The 14,340-nt window shown below is 39.6% G+C and overlaps 1 protein-coding gene across 1 annotated transcript in view; it reads left to right on the top strand.

Annotated features, from left to right (window-relative positions):
• The first annotated feature begins 736 nt into the window (after positions 1–736).
• The window catches only part of MAN1A2 (mannosidase alpha class 1A member 2), a 159,338-nt gene continuing 145,734 nt past the window's right edge, over positions 737–14,340 (top strand). The window contains exon 1 of the mRNA XM_047784896.1: positions 737–2,175. Coding sequence (XP_047640852.1) covers positions 1,874–2,175 — 302 coding nt within the window. The 5' untranslated portion in view covers positions 737–1,873. The remainder of the gene's footprint in view (positions 2,176–14,340) is intronic.

Here is a 14,340-nt window from a genome sequence, read left to right as displayed (position 1 = left end):
TGGCACACAATTGGTGCTCAATAGAGAAGGCTCGGGCCTCGGGTGCTCAACGAGGTGCACGTGGGCTGCAAGGAAGAAGCTGGAGACCTAGTCGTTGAGCCCCAGGGACCAATGGTCCATCACTGAAGACAAGATTTTCACGGGGCCAGAGTAAATGTGAACCTTGGCCAGCAGAACCCTTCAGTCCCAGTAACTCTGGATGGCGACCCGCGCCCTCCCCCATTCCCCAAGCCGGGTCAAGGCCACGAACGGGGGACGGCAAAGCTGGGCACGGGTGAAGTTACCAGTGAGGCAGACCGGCGACCTTCTCGCCTCGCGCGCCCAGAAGGCGGCTGCAGGACGCTTCCAGGGGGCGCGCGGGCGGCTGGTGTCTGGGCGGCAGGCGCTGGAGCCCGCAGCGGCGCGAGACCGGAGCGCGGGCCGGGCGGGGCGGGGGAGGGGCGGTGGCGGCGGGGCCGGGAGCGTGCGCGCGCACCTCACACTCCGCCGCCCGGGGACGCCCACTCGCGAGTCCGGGCCGGAGGCCGGCCCGCGCCCCCCTACCAACCTCCGCCTCCGCCGCCTCCCTCTCGGCGTGAGCCCAACGGGTGTCGGTCCCCGGCTGCTCCGCGCCCTCCCGGCCTAGGGAGCCAGGGGACGAGGACCGGGCCGCGTACCCGTACCGCGTGGACGCGCCGCTTCTCCCGCCGCCGCCGCCGCCGCCGCCGCCGGAGCGAGGACCTGCGATCGATCGGAGGCAGCGCGGCTGAGGCCCCCACGGCAGCCAGCGGCCCGGGAGGAAGGAGACGGAGCTGACCTCTGCCCGCCCGAGACGCGGCTGCTCCCGCGCGCCCGGGGTCGCCGCCGCTCCCGGGCTGAGCGAGGAATGAGCAGGCGCCTGCCCCGGGCTCTCGGACCGAGGGGCTGCGGCTCAGCTTTTCTCCACGCCCCGGGGCCCCGGGGGCTCGGTCTCCGCGGCCGGGCGCGGTGGGGTCAGCGGCGGCCTCACTCGGGGAGCCGGCACCGGGGTTAACTTAACCCGCCGCCGAGAGGAGGAGGAGGAGGAGGAGCCGGGCGGGGGCGGCCGCGGCGCCTCCCCTCCCCCTGCACACGCCGGGGCCTCTTAGTGGCCGCCGAGGAGGAAGTTCCGCTCCTGACAGACCCGAGTGGTGGCAACAGCGGCCGAGGTGGCCGCTGCTGGGAGGGCTCAGGTATTTTGGACGCGGATGCCCTTCGAGCCAGCCGTCGAGTGGGCATCGTCGGAGCTCTTGCGGGTTCCCTGAGTCCGGGGCCAGTGTCAGGAGGCGCGGGCGTCCGAGCTCTCCTTCCTGCTTTTCGCCCTGCGCGGCTGCTTCGGCTTCCTGGCCAGGCGGGAGACCCTCCTCCGGGTTGGCTGACTTCCGAGGAGCCTCTTATTTTCCGACCACCAAGGTTAAGGGATTCTGCCATCGAAGCCCCGGAGGAGCTCGAGTGAACCTTCTCCAACTCCTCGGATCACGTCGGGCTCCGTTTTGGGGCGGGAGACCACAGTGGAGCATCTCCCGGAGGTGCAGGAATGGAAGAACCTACCTTGCATCCTCTCTGCGGTGTTGCTTGCCTGATCTACCCTTAGGAATGAAGAGGAGACTTGGGATCACCCGGTGAGGTACTGAAAGCCGGATGGCAAAGGAGATTTCATAGGACATAAACTAGTGATCGTTCGGGGGCCACACGCATTTCTGAATGTAATTGGACGAGCGTGAAAGAGGTGCCCTATTCAAAAGCACAGGAGTCCTTTAGAAGGAGAAAAATTGAGTCTCCCTTGTTTTGCCAAGATCCTGAAGACTGTTGCATGTATCGTACCTTCGCTGGAAGATGAGAACTTTATAAAATACTCTGCCCAAGAGCATAAACGATGACTACCCCAGCCCTGCTGCCCCTCTCTGGACGAAGGATACCACCTCTAAATCTGGGGCCGCCTTCCTTCCCGCATCACAGGGCCACCTTGAGACTTTCTGAGAAGTTTATCCTCCTCCTTATTCTAAGTGCCTTCATCACCCTGTGTTTTGGGGCATTCTTCTTCCTTCCAGACTCTTCAAAACACAAACGCTTTGATTTGGGTTTGGAAGATGTGTTAATTCCTCATGTAGATGCCGGCAAAGGGGCTAAAAACCCTGGAGTCTTCTTGATTCATGGACCAGATGAACATAGACACAGGTTTGTGTATTTCAGAAGTTCTGGTGTTAGCATTTGGCAGAGCAAGGAAGGGTTTATTGCATCAAATCTGCCTCTCTCTCTCTTATTATTATTATTATTTTTTTGCAGTAAAATGTAACTTTCTCCGAATCGTGAGAGTTGTATTGGTATTTCAGAACTGGTTAAATAGAACCGTAAGCTTGAAAGGACTCCTAGAGCCTCATCTAAAGTCCAGTTGTCCAGTTCTTTCCTTTCATACGTGCTCAGGGGTGTTGTGTCTGAATGGGAATGGAGGGAATGGAGGTCTGAAAACTTAACCTGAAGAAATAGTGACAGTAAACTGTGCCTTCCGTTTATTGAAAAGGTGTTGCATCCAGTCTTGGTGCCGCCGCCCTTGAAATAGATTCATGGAATCCTGACATCTTCTGTGGGTTTGTTCTCTCCCAAAGGGCCCTCAATCTCTGGCTTGTAGTTTAAGCTGAGTAGTGAATCTTTAGCCTTTTAGGAAGGCAAACATGGGCACAGTAGATGTGAAACATATCTGAAATGGTGCTCTATGTGGAATCAGTTAAAGATATCATTGAATATTAAGTCATTTAATTTTGTGAGTCTTGTAGACAAGATTTGGTTATGTTTTTTCATTAATTTTATTCTGATTTTTTTTTTTAATGTGAGCGATAAAGTGTGTCAAGAAGCTCTCAGAATTTGGTTTTTTAAAAGATTCACATTCTTTCAAATCTCTAAATCTGAAGTTAGCACTTGGAAGAGTGTAGCCAAATTAGAATAAAATGGGAGTCCCTTTAAATCATGTATGTGATTGGTATCAAAATAAGAATTTGGAAAAGTAGTGTGTTTTTTTTCAAAACTACAGTTTGTTTTTTTTTAACCTGCTAAAATCCCCTTTTTATTTCTTAAAATAGTTGAGTATGTAAAAAATTAGTATGCTTGAATCCTGTTTTCAACTGAGGTTAGTTTTAACTTATCTGGCACGAGGTTTTTAGAAAAGCTCGTGTTCATCTGTTATCCTAAGTTAAATATTTGAGGAAAATGCACTGTTGCAATGAGAGCTAGTTTTTCCTTTTTCTCAATCTAGTTCAATTGTTCTTTGCTTGCCAGTTCTTTGACTTTTGGTTGACTCTTATGGAGTAGTTACGTCTAAAGTTGTTTTATACCATTCTTCTTTAACCAAAGTAATTTGAAATTTTTGCCATCATTTTCAACTTCCATGTTCTTTTCATTTGCTTCTTTTATTTTATTCTTTGCTCTTTGTGACTTCGATAAAAATCTGATATCTGTGAAATATGTTGCTGGAAAATTAACACTGAAAGTACTGTTTTCCTTGAACACCTTATTTCCCATGGGTATTTTTATAAGCTGTAAGTATTTAAAAAAAAATTAAGACTGATTTCAGAGCTCTTTGAAGCCACACATTAACATTATTTGAATTCTACGAAGTTACCTGTCATGTACTTAACAATTTTCTTTACATTTTAAGTGTAATCTAAAGATTGAAAAATATGGCACATTCTAGTTTAAAAACATTTGCATAGGAAAATTTTCAAGTGGAGTTCAAATTTAAAATTTGAATGAAAATACTAATACGAGCATTTTGTTCACATTTTTAAAAAGCCTGCTTAAATGGCTTTTTAAAGGGATGGTGAGTGAGCCAAATCTTGGATATGGGGTAGGAAGAGTCTGGGTAACAAGCGTGTTAGAACTTATTCAAATCTATTTGGTTCCTGAGTTTTGGAATGCAGGAATTGGAATAATGAGAGTTCAGGTATCAAAGGATCCGTGTATTATCTCTGTGCATGTTTATGTGGTTGTATCAGTTTATTTTTATATCAGTTGTCAGCATACTGAAAACACTGTAGTTACAAGAATTCTTCTAATTTGAACAATGAAATACATTTCAAATTAGACATCATCCACATAATAAGATTAAAATGTAAAATATGAAACATTAATGTATTAACAGTAACATATTTAAAAATAATTCAGAAAGACAGCATTTTGATAGATATAGTTGGTACTAAAATCATACCTACTTTGGGTGTGGGTCAAAAAACCATCTTTCTTAATTTGGAAAATACAGATTGATAATTTATCTTAATTTTGTATGTATGGAGAAGGGCGCTGGATAGAGGGGTGAGGAACCTTACTTTAATGGAGAAGTAATGAAAATAAATCATGACCATTATTTCTTATTTATATTTAGCAGATACTTGCTTAATTGGCTTTTCTTAATTAATTAAATATGGTAGTTAGATGCTTAAGCTCTGGAATCAGACTTCTTGGATTTGTACCCTAGTTTGTCACTGATTAAATGTCTCCTTTTGAGCAAATTTTTAAATTCTTTGCCTAAGTTGCTTCCTCTGGATGATAGTGGCATCTACTTTACAGATTGTTAAAATGACAGTGTACACATGCAAAGTGCTCAACATAGCTCCTAGCATTGAGTAGGTGCTCAATAAATATTAGCTGTTGTTATCAATAATTATAGTTTTGAGTATTTTCATTCTGAGTTTACTTATCTTTAAATATTATGTATATTTCTGAAAAGTTGGGTACAGGGTTGAGTAATATTTTAAAGGTACACCAGAACCTTATTGTTTAAAAAACTGCTTTATAACCAAACTATTTGGCAGCAGATGTATATTGCATGTTTGCTGTGTGTGTGTCTGCTGTGTGTCAGGCCCTGCATTTGTAGAGCTTCCAATTTGGTTGGAGGCAGGATGACAGGCTTTAAGTAAATACATTTATTTTTTAGGTCTGAGTGTTAGGAAGTTGTACTCAGGGCCATCAGAGCACATAATGGTGTGATTTAGCCTGTGGAGTTGGGGTTTGAGAGGATGGGCAGTGAGAATAGGAAAGGCTTTTTGAGGAAACAACATCTCAGAAGCTTACAAGTAGAAGAATGCTAAGTGAAATACAGTTTTGGGAAAAAAAAGTGGTCAAAGCGTAGGATGTGGCCTGTGTGAGAGCCCTAAGTACTAGTTTTGTCCAACTCAAGTTCTTTGTGCCCTTTGCACAAACAAACGGAAATGGCAGAGTTTGAAGTGGAGAAAAGTTTATTGCAAGGGTAAAGCAAGGAGAACGGGGCAGCTCATGCCCAAAAGACCTGAATTCCTCAGTGCTTTTCTGCAAGGAGTTTTTATAGGTAAACTTTGAGAGGAGGGCTGCCCTAGGAATTTACCCCATCATCCTTCTGGTTCCAGCCAGTCTGGGGTCCATATGGTTGTGCTCAGCCTGAAGTTACCATTCTTTACCTGGGTGGGGGCTGTAGTTTCTGTAGAAGAACTCAGAAATTTGTTTAAAATTGTTATGCACACCCCCAAAGAGGAATCTGACTCTTCACCATCCCTGCATTATCGTTTCTTTCTGCTCTTGCCTCACTCCCCTAATTAGTAACTGAATCTGCCCTTTGGAACTTAGGAAAGGTTTTGGAGACCGAAAGTCTTCTTCCTACACACAAGAAACGGGGGACATGTAAAGGCTTTTGTGCCAGAGGGCCCCGCAGAGCCCTGGTCGGTCACAGTATCATTGAGGACCTGAGAAATTTCCAATATGGCTGGTGTAGAGATGCGTGATGTGGGGTTAGGTGAAGAGACCAGATGAGTGGTCAGATTGGGCCTCCTTGTGGTTTGAAAAGTTTGCATTAGTTGCCAGCATTGCCGTATCAGGAGAGTTCTCATGAAAGTCTGGATTTTTGATTTCTCTTGAAAAATTGGAGAATATAGCAACAATGAAGTCTGTATTTTCAAATGGCAACATTCAGCTGGATCAGGGCAGCAGCTCCTCCCTCTAGAGGGGCATGGTTTCTTCATTTCATGCCACTCGATTAAGTTGCCAGATAAGTAAATATAATGAGTCAGTATTTAACGTGGTTGTTGTTGAGTTTGGAATCCCTTGGCAGGGTCCTGGAGAGTTTTTAGTCAAGTATCTTGGTCTTTATCCTAAGTGCTATGGGAAGTCATTGAAGAGTTTTCATTAAAGCAAGTGGATGCCATAACCATTTAATATTTTAAAAAATTTAATTAATCACTTTGGTTGCAATGTAAATGCTGGGTTAGAGAGGAGCAGGAGGAAATGTAGTGAAATCAGTTACAAAAGTCTAGGTCAAGGGAGTTCCTGTTGTGGCTCAGCAGTAAGAAACCCGACTAGTATCCATGAGGACACGGTTCAATCCCTAGGCTCACTCAGTGGGTTAAGGATCTGGTGTTGCTGTGAGCTGTGGCGTAGGTCGCAGATGTGGCTCGGATCCCATGTTACTGTGGCTGAGGTGTAGGCCAGCAGCTACAGCTCCGATTGAACCCCTGCTCTGGCCTGGGAATTATCATGTGCCAGGAGTGCGGGCCTTTAAAAAAAGAAAAAAGAAAGTCTAGGTCACAAAAGATACTGGCTTAGATCACAGTGGTGATAGTGACGAAGGAAAGCAATTAGTGGAGAAAAGTAGTTGATTCAAGAGATGTCAAACTGTTAAGTTTCACAGAAGTTGGTTGTTGAGTGAACATGGGGGCTCAGGTAGAAGGGGGAAGTGGTGCAGAAGAACTCCCAGTTTCTGGATGGCATGCTTATAGATGACTAAGAAATGTACACTGTATTTAACACTTTATATAATTGATATTATGTGAATATCTGATGTTCATAACAGTCATGTTTAGCATCTGTAATTTTAAAGTAACCAAAACAGGTATTAGTTGTAATACACATGACTGTTGCTCTAAAAATACACTGATAATACACAAAGTATCAGTGTTCATAATTTGTGTATATAATAGACCTAGCTAAGAAAAATTTTACTTACTAATTTCTTTCACTTTTGAAGCTTTTATATAATGGCATCATATAAATGGGCTTTGTGGTTTTGTTTTTAAAATATTTATTTGCACTGCCAATAAGTTTCATCCTTGAGTCAGAATTTTGCAAGTCTGAATCGAATACTTGAGGTCAGGTATATGTTAACTTCTGATATTTCCTCCAGATGGAAAGAACACAAGCTTTGGGCTTGGAAGGATTTAAAATTGTGTCTTGGTTCTACTAACTAGCTGTGGACATTGTACTAGACATAATCACTCTAAACTGTGCTAAGCAGTGTGGTAGTCACTAGTATCATGTGGCTGTTGGACTTGACACATGGCTAGTCCAGATTGGAGCATGTTTTAGCGGGAGTTTCTCAAGTTTTTCAATTTTTATTTTTTATTTATTTATTTAAAAAATTTTTTTTTGCTTTTTAGGGCCACACCCTCAGCACATGGAGGTTCCCAAGCCAGGGGCTGAATTGGAGCTACAGCTGCCAGCCTACACCACATTCACAGCAATGTGGGATCCCAGCCACATCTTTGACCTACACCACAACTCATGGAAACACCGGATCCTTAACCCACTGAGCGAGGCCAGGCGTTGAACCTGCATTCTCATGGATCCTAGTTGGGTTCATTAACTGCTGAGCAACGAAGGGAACTCCAAGTTTTTCACATCTTGATCTGTATTTTTTTTGCTTGATTCAGTTTTGCTTTGTATTGTAAGGCTGGAGATTTTAAATCTCACTATTGTGATTTTAATTTTTTTTTTGTCTTTTTGTTGTTGTTGTTATTGTTGTTGCTATTTCTTGGGCCGCTCCCACGGCATATGGAGGTTCCCAGGCTAGGGGTTGAATCGGAGCTGTAGCCACCGGCCTACGCTAGAGCCACAGCAACGCGGGATCCGAGCCATGTCTGCAACCTACACCACAGCTCACGGCAACGCCGGATCGTTAACCCACTGAGCAAGGTCAGGGACCGAACCCGCAACCTCATGGTTCCTAGTCGGATTCGTTAACCACTGCGCCACGACGGGAACTCCGTGATTTTCATTTTTTATTATTGTTTCTCATTTTATCCCTCTTCCATGCTTCCCTATCCTATTCTTTACTTAGGGCTTTCTCCTCCTGTTTTAGGAAGGTCACACATCTTATCCTCCAAGTCTGCTGGACTTACCCTTGTATGTATTTCATCTAATCGGCTCATGGTTATTTTTCCTACTTGCCTTTACTCAAATGTGATAAGGTAAGGTTAATTTATACTTGATATTTATCAGCAGTCTGTGATTAGATGTCTTTGATGCTTTTTTTTGGGAGGGGGGAATCTACTTATATATTGAGTGAATACCCATTTCACCTCCGTAGTTGGAGGACAAGTTGATTCATTTAGCTCTTAGTCCATTTTCTGTTATCTCTAGTTCTCTCAACTGTTTGGCGCTAGAGTAGATTTCGCAATTCAGAGTACAATTGGTAGCATGGGCAGCTACGCAGATTCTTGTCTTGCCCCTTGCCAACAAGAATACAGTTTTTCATTCTACTTTCCAGGCACTTCCTCCATCATTCAGGAGTTGTTCTCTGACATAGTCTAGCTGGTGAGATAATAAGGAAAGAACTGGAAAGAGACTATGAGGAAAGGCAAGTTGAACAGTGCTCTGACAGTATGAAGCTCTGTGTACCATTTTTCCATTGAGACAGACCTTTGGGTCTCTGAGATAAGTTACAGTTGGAATAGGGTAGTAGTCTGGACAGGTTTTTGTTTCATGAGGTAGGAAATGCTTATAAATTACTAAAGAATTGTTATATTCTGACATGACGGCTCTTATTTCTTTGATAGTCTGAGTTTTTATTATTTTCTGTGCCTTTCATAAATATTTATAGTAATTTGGAAAGGGCTGTGTTTTGGAGCTGCTCACTAGGTGACATTTTATATACTCTCATTTAAGGTCTAATTTTGATCCTAAGCAGAGTGACAGTGACTTGACTTTTACTCAGCACTGCAGAAGCACTGTTATAAAATCAGTTTTTCAATCTTCTCAGAAATGGTATGGCTAAAAGGCAGAATGTCACAGGATAAGTCCTCATCTCCATGTTGGCCAGTAAGTGTTGGAAATTCCAGGAGATGATACACTATTTAGTACCCCAGAAGTTGGATGTTAATAGGTGAACATTATTCACTGGATGAAGTTAAATGTTCTACGGAAGTAAAATTTGCTCATAGTTTATTTGCTTTAAAGCAATAATAGCCTTTCCAAAATTTCTCTTGGGCTTTGTAATAAGTGTTCTAGGGTCATGAAATGTTTATTTATTCTTATTTGCTAATATTTCTTTTGATTTTATTCCTTATTAAAGGATCAAACATGCAACCAGAGTATTTCTTCCATAATATAGACTTATGTAGATTATATAATATTTATATAATAGTTTAGGATTAAACTTTATTTAACATCGTTATTTAGTATTGTAAATATGTGCTTGAATTACTTTGATTTGCATTTAATCTTATTTCCCAAGGGTGTTCTCTGATCTTTGGCATTCTTGTTAATATTAATCTACCCCCATTAACAGATGGGATTGTCCACATTCACAGGCAGATTTATTCCCTTACTTTCCCTGCCTTTAAATAGTCTTTTTCTCATGTACTTTTATCTTTCATTGTATTGTCTATGATTACATATTACATCTTACTTACCGGTCTCTTCCAAAAGACCATGGACTCATTGAGGACAAATGCCTGCTTTTAAATTATTTTTATATGTCTGATGCTTGATGTACCTTTGGCCCCTAGTAGAAGTATATATCTCTTGAATAAATGAGGTCCATGGCAAGGTGACAGTTTCCACTAGAGAAGATGTAAACAGAATGCAAGGAAGTATTGAGCGAGAGATGCAGAAGTAGGATGAATGATGTCTTAAAGTGGGAAGGGTGCAGTCTTTAATGAAGGCCCTGTATTAAAAATACTTTAAAAAACTAGAGAATCATTTCTCTGGGCCCTATCCAGAAAATACTTACTTGTACATTTGTGTCTAAGGTATTTTGCATACTCTCACATTGAATTTTTCCTTCTTTAGGAAAAAAGGAAGAAAATAATAGAGTATGTGTTGAATGTTTTTTCATATTTAATCTTTAGTCTCACATCAGTTCTGTAAGTTAGGTATTACTAATTTTATTTTTATAAGTATGGACACTGTAAAATTTAAATCATGCCAAAGTTGGAAAGTTGGCACCATAGAAGCTAACTATATTCAAAATCAGTAATACATGGTGGACATTAATTTAATTGATTAACTGGGCAAATAGTGTTAGGTTTATTATTGTTTGAAAATTATAAAAATATTTAACTTATGGTTTAGGCTGACTCTACATATTCTTGGCCAGGAAAATCATTTTGTTACTTTCTTTTTCCATAATTGTGGAAATTCCTTCAGAAAAGTTTATTTTGATTGCTATTAAATTTTTGTTGGAATTTTTTCCTTTTAAAACATGGTGGTAATGAAGCATGCACTGGAGATTTATTTACAGGTTGGGTTTTAGAATTTATTATAAAGGAAACTGCTTTAAAAGCCATTCATCCCAGTGATCTGTCTTGGAATTTTATGTAGTCCAGAAGGAAGGCATCATTGAATGTTTAAAAGGACATTGGGTTCAGTGTTAAGAGATAGGGGCTCTAGTTTCAGTGTTGTTGTTATTTGTTGGATGTGTTCCATTAAGCTATGTAACTTCCTTATGCCTTATTTATGAAATGAGAGAATTGGTTGAATCTTTGAAGATTCCTTCCAGCTCATGCATATGAAATACTAATAATTTTGTGAAGTGGGGACTGAAGAATGTGTAGTAATTTAGTTTAAGACATGACAAGTACTTTGAAAATAAAGTGTAATCTGAATAGGAATGGGTGTCATTTCTGTATATAAAAATTAAGATTTAAAAAACCATTTTGTAAATGACTGATTTATGTAATATTATTATTTATATAATGAAATCTGTACCAATGTAAAAGGTGTAAATGATTGAAATGCTGTTGTATACAATCTTATTTCTCATAAATTTAAAATTATAACTAACCAAACATTTTTTTATACTAACCTGAAGATAATAGGTATACATATACAAATACAAATACAAATACAAAAGTATTTCCAGGTGTAATTTTTGAGCTTAGTTAACAATTACATCTCTTATTTCGTTATTTTAAACTTTACGATAGATTCTGTGGCAAACAAGAGTTTGTGTTCAGGCCTCAGAAGCTGTGAAGGCTTTTACTACTCTTTTTTTTTTTGCCTGCACTCAAGGTATGAAGAAGTTCCCGGGCCACAGATTGAACCCGAGCCACAGTAGTGACAGTGCTGGATCATTAACTGCTAAGCCAACAGGGAACTCTCTTTTACTACTCTTGCTGCAAAATTTTAAGACTGTAATTTCCTAACCTTAATATTGAAAGATGCAATTGAAAGTGTGTGTTCTGTCTTGTTCTCTGTAGCTTAATAAAGGGATGTAAAGTAATCTAGAGACCATAAAGAACAATGTATATTACTTTTCCGTTTACATTTTTGACATTTACAGAAGCGTAGTATTGACCTTCATTACTTGTACAGATCTCGTGGCCTCTCTTTAGTGATGTCACATTACTTTATGCAGCAACTGTTTTTTGAGTATTTATGATATACCAAGCATTATACTAAGCATTGGAGTTACTGGAGAATATTATAGAAGATGCTAATTTTTGCTTAGGCACTCCTGCAGAAGTTAAACCTTAAATTCAAATCTTAACATTGTCTTAAAGCATTATTATTATTTTGGAGTCAGATTCTAGAGGTCTTAGAGATACCTTTTCTCCTTGGTGAGGCTCAGGTACATGCATTTGGGTCACTGGCATTTTTTGAGAGTTTGAGTAAGTTACTACTTTACCTTTCTTCTTTCTTTTTGTCTAATATGCATTTATGTCATTAGTTTATGCATTTCTGGCATATGGACTGAGTTATCTGGAAGTGAAGTGCAGTGTTGTAAAGCTTTTTTCAGTAAGGAACCAGACCCTGGCATCGGAAAAAATATGCCAATCATGTGTTAAATTGAGATCTGGCACAGTTTTATGTACTCACGTATCTGTAACTGTTTTTATGTAGCTATATAGGGTTTTATTTGTAAGTTTATAAAGTTATATGTGTGTACATGACTTCTTCAATTACTTTACAGTAAGGTGGCATCTGATATAAGGTTCATATCTTTTTGGTTATGTAACAAATCTGAATTATTTTTCTGTTAATTTGTGGTGTCATTAATAAATGTTTACCTTTTCATGACCTAGATTTTTCTCCTCACAAAGGTTGGTTATATCTAGAGTGCAGTGAACATTGAGCAGCTGGGTCCTGTGCTTATACTGTTGGTATAAGTAGAAATTAATAGAATTTTGATGAAGAACAAATTAGTAGTATCAACTAGTTTAAAATACATATTCTTTGATTCAGAAATTCTTCTAAGAACTTATCCTTGGGAAATCTTTACATCAGTGCACAAAGAAATGTTTAAGAATGTTCCTTGAAGCTATAATATGACATATTGTAAATAATCCAAATGTCTGGCATCAGGGGATTAGGTAAACAAAATATAATATATCCTGGAGTATACAGAGTTCTTTTTTTCTTTGTAATAGTTTTATAATAGTATATAATGGTATGTTTTGATAGCTGGTATAAATCTTCTCTCTCATTCTTTTTTTTTTTTTGAAGTTATAAGTATACATAAAAGTCTTAACAGATAACATTGTCACAGTATCCATTATTTTAAATCTTAACATTTCCTAAATGAGCTGAAGGATACCCTCGAGGTAGAGCTCTAGCCTGAGTTTGACATTGTCTTTTTCAGTACATGGTTTTATATTTCTGCAACATATATATTGATATAAATTTTATATACACAAATAAGTATAAGTATGTATAATTATAACTCTGTTGGCCTTAAGCATATATCTCATAAGTCAAGTTTTTTTAAAACATTTAAATGTTAACACTCAACATTTAAAAAGTGATTTATGTATGTTACCATATTGGGCTCTGGTTCAATTATTTTATTCACTTAGATACTCCATTATATGACTAAACCTCAGATTATTTATGCATATGTATATGCCCCTGTTGATAGATTTTTTTTTTTTAAGGTTAGCTCCCTATTTTTACTGTAGAAACATTCTTGTACATATGTTCTTGGGCATGCACGTTTTTTCTCCAAGTAGAAACTATTTTAGTAATAGAATTATTGAGTTGTAAAGAATGTGCATCATTAACTCTAAGTTTTGTTGCTAGCTTAGTCTCCAAAAAGGATGTACCAATTTACACTCCCACCTGCAAACAATGGCATTGTTGGATTTTAAAAATCTTTACCAGTCTGATGCCAGTTTTAGTTTTTGTTTCCCTGATTACTAGTGAGGTGGAGTATTTTTTTTAAGCATACTTATTGGTTGTTTGGATTTCCTAGTCTCTGGGTTGCTCATTCACATTTTTTGCCAATTTTTCTTTGAGATCGACCTCCTTTTTCTTATTCATTTGCAGGAATTATCAGTATACATTCTAGATGAATTCTCTGTTATTTGCATTATACAGATCTTCTTGCAGTGGATGCCTGGTTTTTATTCTCTGTTTATATGGTGTCTTTAGTTTTATAGAAGTTTTAATTTTTAATGTGATTGAAATTGTCCATATTTTCCTTTATGGTATTTTGCTCTTTGCATTTTTGCGGCGGGAATGCTTTTATACCCTGAAATTACAGTCTTATATATTTTCAATTCTGTTAGTTTTACTTAAAGTTTTGTTTTTCACATCTAAGGATTTAATCTACTTGGTTTTGATTTTTGTGTATGATGAAGTAGGGATTGTACTTTTATTTATTTTTTTTATTTTTCCGTAAGGGTGTCCAGTTTGTCCCTGTGCTACTTACTGAAGAGTTCGTTCTTCCGTATGGATTTGTGCTGCCATATAACAATTTTTCATGTGTTCATAGAATTGTTTCTGTGTTCTCTGTGTTCTTTTGTGTGTTTTTCTATTGAATTAGCATAGCTTGCTGTTTTAATAATAATACAGCTTTAGATAAGTCTTTTTTTAAGAAATAAATAATTTTTTTTTTTTTTTTTAATGGCTGCATCTGCAGCCTGTGGAAGTTCCTGGGCCAGGGACTGAATGCTGGATCCTTAACCCAATGTGTCAAGCCAGGGATTGAACCTGTGCCTCTGCAGTGACCTGAGCCACTGTAGTAGGATTCTTAACCTACTGCACCACAGCAGGGACTTCTAGATAAGTCTCGATATTAGGAAACACTGTAGACTGAATGTGTCCTCCCCAAATTCTTTTTTTTTTTTTTTTCAGAAAATTTTATTTTGTTTTATTAGTTGTCAAGGG

Source organism: Phacochoerus africanus, chromosome 6, assembly GCF_016906955.1.
Source record: "Phacochoerus africanus isolate WHEZ1 chromosome 6, ROS_Pafr_v1, whole genome shotgun sequence".
NCBI lineage: Eukaryota > Metazoa > Chordata > Mammalia > Artiodactyla > Suidae > Phacochoerus > Phacochoerus africanus.
The sequence above is the reverse complement of the archived record's forward strand: the minus strand, read 5'-3'. Positions and strand labels throughout refer to the sequence as shown.